This window comes from Volvox carteri (assembly GCF_000143455.1).
Source record: "Volvox carteri f. nagariensis unplaced genomic scaffold VOLCAscaffold_41, whole genome shotgun sequence".
Lineage (NCBI taxonomy): Eukaryota > Viridiplantae > Chlorophyta > Chlorophyceae > Chlamydomonadales > Volvocaceae > Volvox > Volvox carteri.
This window is the reverse complement of record NW_003307584.1, coordinates 495,525-503,756: the sequence shown is the minus strand read 5'-3', so window position 1 is coordinate 503,756 and position 8,232 is coordinate 495,525. Positions and strand designations below refer to the sequence as shown.

Here is an 8,232-nt window from a genome sequence, read left to right as displayed (position 1 = left end):
TTTGTCTCTTGTATTTATGTACGTGTGTGTTTTCCGGGGGTTAGAAATTGATTGCGCCTGCCGTGCAGACGGATGGTTTCACTGGGGCTGCTGACGGCAGCGACGATGCCGTCGCGGCGGCAGCCGCCGCCGCCGCCGGCGGCGGCAGCGCCGCCTCAGCCGCAGCTGCAGCTGCTGCTGCCGGTGATGTCTCAGCAGGCGCCCCTCCTCCTCCTCCTCCGCCCCCGAGCGGTCCGGCGATGCTCCAGATTCGTCGGCTGGCCGCTCTGGGTGCTGGTTTGCGGGTGCTGTTCTCAACACGGGAGCCCGATCTTGAGTTCGGTTGCTTCAAGGCGCTGTTCGGACCCGAGGTGGGGCTGGCGGGGGGGGGTCGGGTCCGGAGTTATTAGGAGCGCCTTGTGTCTTATGGCTTGTGTCTTGACGTGTGTCTGTCTGTCTGTATGTATGTATGTTGTCTTCTCTCGCTGTACCCGTACTGTTTGGTCTCCGGTTCACAGCTGAGGAAGGGGTTTTCCCTTCCCTAGTCGGGGGTGTCTGGGGCTGTCATCTTCGTCTCGTGATGATGTTGTTATTACAGGGGTGTTCACCGGGCTCGGAGATGTGATAGCTTTTGGGGGGAAACGGCTTTTGGGGTGAAAAGGCTTTTCAAGCCGTTTCCGGTACTGCTCTGATGTTTTTGGTGGTTTTGTTTTGTGATAGGTTCCCCCTTCCCGACCGGCAGAGCAGGGGGTAGACAAACCATGTAGGAGTGAGACAGATCGGATACCAGATATAGACACAGGGACGGGAGAGAGGTGCATGTGTAGTTCTTCCCCTTTGCGGCGTCCCTGGGGTGGGGTGGGGCAGGAAGGGGGGTTGGGGGGGGGGTAAGGGGCGGTAAAGGGGGGGTAAGGGGCGGTAAAGGGGGGGTTAAGGGGCGGTAAAGGGGGGGTTAAGGGGCGGTAAGGGGGGGGTGGATGTGGGGTATGGGTGTGTGTGTGGGGGGTAAGGTCCCCTTTGGGGGCCCTGGGGGGCGAATAGGGTTTAAGATGTTCCCTTCGTTTGTACACGTACACATGTGTATGCACACGTATGCACAAAAGAAACACACAAACTACACATATTCCACACAACATATTCCACACAACATATTCCACACATATTCCACACATAATCTTTAACGCGTATTCGCGAAATCCCCCAACCAACCGCAGGTCCCCGGGGCCCAGCAGTGGTCCCTCGTGCAGATCGATTTGGGTACGTGAAGCCGTCGCCGCCGTCAATTGTGCTAGCTAGCAGTTGCCGTGTAAATTGTCTGTCTGTCTGTCTGTGAATGCAGTTGTTGCCTAAGTCTTTTTATTATGAATGCGCCTACCTCCCTACCTCGGAAGAGGTGATTCCTGAACGGAATTAACATCCTAATCTACCATAAAATCAAAATAAACCATCTGACAAGTATAACAGCAAGTTCATGAGTAATGCTGCTGCCAGGGTGGCAGTCATTATCAACATAACTGGTCCTCGAAAAATAGAGTTCCCAGTGAAAAAAATAGTTGTCTCTAGAGTAGCGTCATTGGGCATATTTATTCTTCTTTTATCATCTTCTTCTGGTGTGTGTGTGTGTCTGGTGGTAACCACCACCACCACCACCACCTAGTAGGTGTAGGCTACGGCCGATCTCGAAGCAGAGCACTTGGCGTCGGCGACGGTGCCGACGGCGGAGGCGAAGGGGAAAACGCCGAGGCCGTGACTGACGCCGCCGGGCAGCGGGGTGCCGCGGGTGGCGCCGGCGCCGCCGGCGGCGGCCGTGCCGGTCGCCGACGCGGCGGCGCAGGCGCAGGCGCCGGCGGTACCGCCGCCGCCGCTTCAGCCGCCGCCGCCGCTGCCGCCGGGACCGCCCGGCCCGGCAGCCATCGCCGCAACCGCCATGTCGTACACATTCCGTTGCCTCGAGCTGCTGTGGAGGCGCTATGGTGCATGCGGGGGGGTGACGATGCCCGGCTGTTGGCACTGACGGGGCCCTTCGGAGTCACACTGCCAGGTTAGTGCGGTTGCCCGGGTGTACTTGTGAGCTTGCTTAATCAGGCCATGGGGCCGTGTATTCGGTAATCCAGGAAGAGATTTGTTGTCCGAGAACGGGAGGCATTTCAGGGCCTTGACTATGTAACTTATCCTACTCCCCTCGCTCCCTCGCTCGTTCATACATATCTCTCTCTGTGTTTGTATGTTTGTATATATGTCTGCATGCGATGCAGGTTGCGGTGAGGCTGGCCCCGATTGGGATCCGTGCTGTCAAATGGAGCAGCTGTATCAGCAGATCTGCCGGGACCGGGAACCGCCACCGCTGCCGGCAGCACTGGAGGCCGTCATCGCTGCCAAGGGCGAGGGCCGGGGGATGGAGACGGCGACGGGTGTGGCCGGCGGCGGGTGATACTGGTGGTTGCAGTGCTGCGGAAGGAGTATGCGCACGGCTGGCCTCAGAGATGTGATGACAAAATCGTCATGAAAAAACAGCAAAACCCATAAAACTCTCATGTGTGATTTTTGAGTTTTAGTTTGTCGTTCGCAGAACCTCCATCCATATATTGTTAATACCATTTGTAATGTGGCAGTCAGACTGTCGGAAGGCTGCTTGATGGCTGGATTAATGTTTTCCCAGCCGCAGCTGCCGTGCATCTTTTAAGGAGCGGGCTGCGTGTGATTTTGATCACTGGTCGTTGCAATTTTCAAACTTTTTCTTCAGTTATATATGTTCTTCAGTTAGATATGTTACTTACATGCGAACCTCGTACACATCGTCTACAAACATTTTATGTGCAAAATTTGTTGTGCAACAACAAAATCGGAAACAAATAGGTAGAAAGCCAAGATACATGGCAAAGCGAACTATTCCAACCTCAAAATCTTTGTCCAAAAATAGGGCCCAACCGCGCGTCACAGGTTATGTCACCTCTGCAGACCAGGAACGGAAAGGCGAACAGCTCGTACGCTGTTCAATGTCACCCTGCTGTGCCATAGCGTAGGGGAGTTAATAAGGGCCCCACAACCTCGCCCTTTCTAATGCCATCAACAACGTCAAATCAACGACAACAAACAATAACCCCGCTGCCGACAACCGCGAGGTGCGCTGCAGAAACATGGTACCTCCTCCGCATCATGCGGTGGACATACCGCACGTCATTACGGCCCCAACATCACACTGGTATATTACAGTTAAAAGAGGCTCTTTGGACAGCAGCCGTGTGACCAAGCTCTTAGGCTCCGGTAACGGTGATGCGCTTGGGCTCGGGCTTGGGCTCGGTCTCCTTCTTGGGAACACAGACCTGGACGAGGCATATGGAGGGCAAGGCGATAAGCAGTGCGAGTCAGGTCTGTGCGCGTTGTTTAGCATGATTTGCAAGACCCACAGCAGCCACCGTCATTCTAGCCATTATGCAGTAAATCATTTCTATACAATTATTATGCAAGCTTGCCAGTATTCTTCCTCCTCCTATCTTTAAAATCTACCGAGAAAACCACGACAGGCGAGTACAGTAGTTTCTGCAACTTAACAGTACATCAATCTTGATAGTATCGAAGGATATTAACTCGTGTGGAAATTAAACAGAAAAAATCTTAATAATTACGCACCTTTAACACTCCCTTGTCAATGGTGGCGCAAATGTTGTCGGAGTTGACGTTCTCAGGAAGCGTGAAGGAGCGCGCAAAGCTGTAGGAGCTGCGCTCACTGCGCCACACCTTGCCCTGTGCATCCTTTTCCTCGCGCGCCACCTTGCGGTTGCCGCTCACCGTCAGCACGCCCTCGTGAAGCTCCACTTTGACGTCTTCGGGCGTCATCCCGGGAGTGTCGGCGTGTAGCTCGTAGGCAGTGGGCGTCTCGATGATGTCCATGGGCATAGTAGTCGCGCCGGAGGTCGTGCCAGTGAAGGGGCGGAAAATATCCATCGGCATACTAGTAGTCGCGGTGCCCCTGGTGGTTGGCATCCCGAAAGATGACAGCATCCGGTTCATGGCACGGTCCATCTCGGTCATGAAGGGGTCGTTGAAGAGCGTTAGCGCCATTTGAGCTGCTAAGGAGTAACTGATCCCCAGATATCACCGGAAAGTTGTTATCTGTTAACGATCAATCGCTTGACAAGCTAGTGAGCGCAATGCTGATACTCGCTTTTGACACTTGGCTGTTACATGTGTTTATCGTGATTATATATCCACTGCGGAGACCCACGTAGGTGACTAGGTGTCCTTGACGGTGTCTGGTACGGGTCCAACGGTAACAAGGTTCGCGAATTGTCGCGACAGATAGACAGGTTCCGGAAGTGCGCACGATGCTTCTTGAACTTCAACGTAAACCACAACAATATAAAACGCGCTATAACAATGATGTGACATATGCATCACAGCTATCGCGACTGCTACCAGATGAGGAAGTCGGAGTTCTGTAGGGAACGAAGAGCCGAAACTTTGGTGATATCGCTATAAAATATATTTAAATTGGAAGTACAAACCTGGTTTTGCAACATAGCTGAGGATAGCTGTTGACTTCGTCAACTCTAACTGCTAGCGTGATCGGCTCGAAGAAAATGTTAAGGATTCGCTTGATTTACTAAGAGATTTAGTTTAAGTGCTAGCAGAGGGAATTGGTGCTTGCCTATGTATTATGTTGGCATTAGGTAGGGCGGAGGGCTGGGCAACTTGGCTGGGGTCGGACAAAAGTTGCCAAAAGCCGTCTTGGGCTATTGCAGCCAATGAAGGTAGATATCATATAGAAAAGTTGTTATGGGCAAGAAGTATTTTTTTACGTTTTTGCGTAGGCCGCTGGCCGCCGGTCATATTATACTCCAAGATAGAGCTATTCATGTTTTGCCGATGATGACCCACGGGAGGCCGGAAAGGGCCTAGGTCGGCGGGGCACCAATCACTATTGCACCATTTGGGCCGCAGTGCCCTTGGAAGCGCTGGGAAGAGAGAATAGTGGAACTCGATCTCCACGTGTTAGCGTCGACCATGCATAGTTTGCTCGCCCAGCCCGATTCCGGGAGGTCCAATTGAAGAGCCTGTTCTCCATAAGGCGCTTTTTAAGCAGCTAAACATGCCATTATGCGGTGCTTATCTCTGGTGAGGTTGACAAATTGGTTTCGGAGGACGCTTTTCTTTTAGGGGCGGTAAACGCCGCTGCAGCGTAACGCCTCCGTAGCCGTGTGAAGAAAGATGTCGCTTCAGGCTGGGGCTCGGTGGCCATGGCGGCGCGCTCTTGGGTCGCATCGCCGTTAGGTCATATACTTAGATTACATCATATATAGGCCATATTGCTGGAAAAGCGTTCTGAGAGACGCTCAGACTTGCCGGTTCGGTGGTTAATTAAGTTGGTTGGATCCAGATACGACACTAGATCAGGATCCGCTCTAATTAAAGTTCCTGCGGCTTCGGTATTTCCCCCCCCTTTCTCTCTCTCTTTCCCCCTGTCTTGTGTAACGGCATTTCTTACAGCAAGACAGACAGCACTCTTATAATTACGGAAACATTCAGAAAAGGTGGAGAGGTAGGTGGAAATTGCCCCGCCGCCACCAATACTAAGCACGACGGTGCTATGAAGTATGTACATACATACACCCACACCGCGCACCGCACACCGGGACAGAAGTTCCTTGCACCTTCTTTTGAGCACCGGGCGGCCATAGAGGCACTGGGCCCGTCTTCATAAATCTTCATTAAACCAACACATCATCCAACACAGACAGACAGACAGACAGACATCACGTCAAACGGTCCAACATGTCATGCCGCAACAGCAGGCTTCCCCTGTCCTGGGTTGATCCGTGCGGACTCTCCCACCATCCCCTCCATCGCCGCATACCACGGCGCCAGTCTCGTATTCGCCATCATGTCGCGAAACGCACCCGTCTGTCGTACAGCTCGAATAACGCCAAACGCGGCAAGATCTGCCAAGTTAGGCGCCACGTCACCGCCGGCGAAGCGGCGGCCGCGCAGGGCATTGTCGGCAAAGTCATTGGCGACGTCGTACAGCGCCATACGGAGATCGCCCTCGATGCCGTACTTTGCCGGCATGCGCTTACCCACCTGCCACATCATAACGGCACCTGCCCAGCGGGCCACTTCGCGGGCCCCCCAGCTCCACCCCGTCTGTTCTGTGATGTACTTGAAGGTTTCCACGGATTCACTGACCCACGGGTCATGCATGTAATGTGCCAGCATGCGAAGCAAAAAGGGCGGGAAAATCGGGGGGGATTAACGGCGCCATGGAGCGACTATAGCGGCAACGACAACAGAACCCCGGCTAATGAAGCCTACTCCGGGAGCCCTGAGTTCTTCACTCCCCCCCTCACTCTCCACAAAAAGCATACGACATACCCCAGTCAGACGCCATTCCCCTTCCCAACCCCATTCGCATTCCGTAGGAAGTGCAGTGCCATATTCTTCTCCTCTCCTCACCCCACCCCCTCAATTCACCCCCCCACCCGGGCGGATCTATACTCACTCCCAGTTGCGATAGATGTTCGCCGTCAGCACCTTGACCAGCTTCTCATCAACCCACTTGCGCCACAAGACCTCCTCTTCTAGACTGGACGATGATGATGACGGCAGCGGCGGCGGCGGCGGCACCACCGTCGGCGGATTCTTCGCACCGCCGCCAACGTTCGTCGGATCCGTTGTGCCGCCGCTGCCGAACGGCCACCAGCTCCGTTTGGCAGGCAGCGGCGGCGACGGCGGTGGTGGCGACGGCGGCGGCGGCGGCGGCGGCGGCAGTGAAGTCACCGGCCGCGCCGCCGCCGCGACATCCTTAGCGAGACGAGACATGATGGCCGAGCTGTCCACCACCACCTCCTCGTCAAGCTTCACAACGGGCACCTTCTTATAGCTGCTCCATTTAAGCTCGCCCTTAGTCAGCGGGTTCACCTCGATCACAGTGTACGGCAGCTGTACACGCGGCAGGGAGGGAGAGACGGCCGAAGCGGTGCCAGGGATGGACATTTTTCAGGACGCAAGGAAGTCCTCTTCGTAATGCCTAATTTTGCAAATTTTAAACAAATGTTAGATCATCATCATCATCACTGGTGTGTAGATGGGGCGACCACCAATGTATGAGGGGGGAGAGTATGGCGAAATGGAGGGGGGAGGCGGAGCGGAACGGGAAGGAGGGCGGGGTATCCGGAGCGGGGTTGGAGAAGGGCGTGACACACTCCCTACCGCGCGATGTTTCCCCTAGCAAGGCAGGTATGCAGTGTGCGGCGCGTGGGTTTATACGCAAGTGGGTTTTATCCGCGGCACGTCTGTCGTAGTGTAGTACACACCTTGTAGTAGTCTAGGAAAGCCCGGACTTTGCAGCAATACGGGCAGACCTCATACTGGTACAACGTAATTTTTGATGGCAGAGGGTGCGCCTCTGCTGGCCGCGCGTACGGGTCCGATGCCACCTGCAATCGAGAGTGCGATGTGAGCAGAGAGAGTACAGGCATAACGTAAGAGAGGAGAGGGAAAACAAGTTATATCCGAAAAAGACTAGTCCTTGTGAATTCACCTCGATAGGGGTTGGCGCATCAGCAGATGCGGTAGTCACCGTGGCCGCAGCACCGATCCCAAGCAAAGAAGCTGCAGCTAGTAAGATACCAGGGCGGTGCCTATGGCTGTCGCCATACCGCTGGTCATTGATCCTGCAAAGAGTGTCGGCGAGTGGTATCGTGGACGCCTGCTAAATCGCATATGCTTTCTAGCCAGCGGATTGCATTGGCATACCCTGTAAAAGAAAGTCTACTTGAAGCAGCTATGTGCGCGATGGTATTTGCTCGTTGGCCCTGCGCGAGCAGCAGTAATGGAAGCCTGCGAAGTGCACCTGCTGAACTCATGTTTCACAGTACTTCTAAGCAGTCCTAAAAAGTGATAAAGGAGGGCAAACCTTACGGTTGCCCGACACGAAAAACGGAGCTGCATCACGCGCACGACTCCTGTTGTTTTACATACGGAAACCCTCAGCTCGATGAGCCGGATCAGCGCACATCAAGACTAAACAATATTCATTTTTTGTCCATTTAGATTTATCTAAATACCGCTATTCTACAGGCAAATCGAACACGTTTCAGCTGTCTCCCCGAATCATATGTATTAGGTTTGGCGGAAACGCTTTGGCTTCGTTTACTGTGTCGTTATCCCCTTACGCACCTGTCGACCTTGTGGGGGCAAACAACGGTGGACGAGCCCTTCACTCTCTTGTCGCTTCGAATTCCCATAAGGAGGTAC

At 54.1% G+C, this 8,232-nt stretch overlaps 3 protein-coding genes across 3 annotated transcripts in view; 1 reads left to right on the top strand and 2 right to left on the bottom strand.

Moving 5' to 3' along the window:
* The window catches only part of VOLCADRAFT_118655 (uncharacterized protein), a gene marked incomplete at both ends in the record, with an annotated part of 13,050 nt that extends 10,640 nt beyond the window's left edge, over positions 1-2,410 (top strand). The window contains 4 exons of the mRNA XM_002954238.1: positions 249-350; positions 1,194-1,236; positions 1,640-2,020; positions 2,235-2,410. Coding sequence (XP_002954284.1) covers positions 249-350; positions 1,194-1,236; positions 1,640-2,020; positions 2,235-2,410 — 702 coding nt within the window. The remainder of the gene's footprint in view (positions 1-248; positions 351-1,193; positions 1,237-1,639; positions 2,021-2,234) is intronic.
* Positions 2,411-3,233: 823 nt separating this feature from the next.
* Positions 3,234-4,041, bottom strand: VOLCADRAFT_95045 (uncharacterized protein; the record flags this gene model as incomplete). The annotated part of the gene is made up of 2 exons (XM_002954171.1): positions 3,234-3,302; positions 3,610-4,041. The coding sequence occupies 2 exons, from the start codon at positions 4,039-4,041 to the stop codon at positions 3,234-3,236; spliced, it is 501 nt and encodes a 166-aa protein (XP_002954217.1).
* A 1,713-nt stretch (positions 4,042-5,754) lies between these two features.
* Positions 5,755-7,873, bottom strand: VOLCADRAFT_82699 (uncharacterized protein; the record flags this gene model as incomplete). The annotated part of the gene is made up of 6 exons (XM_002954170.1): positions 7,732-7,873; positions 7,517-7,649; positions 7,290-7,412; positions 6,775-6,915; positions 6,476-6,615; positions 5,755-6,157 (listed from the first exon to the last, which is right to left on the bottom strand). The coding sequence occupies exons 1-6, from the start codon at positions 7,839-7,841 to the stop codon at positions 5,755-5,757; spliced, it is 1,050 nt and encodes a 349-aa protein (XP_002954216.1). The 5' UTR covers positions 7,842-7,873.
* Between the last annotated feature and the right edge of the window lie 359 nt (positions 7,874-8,232).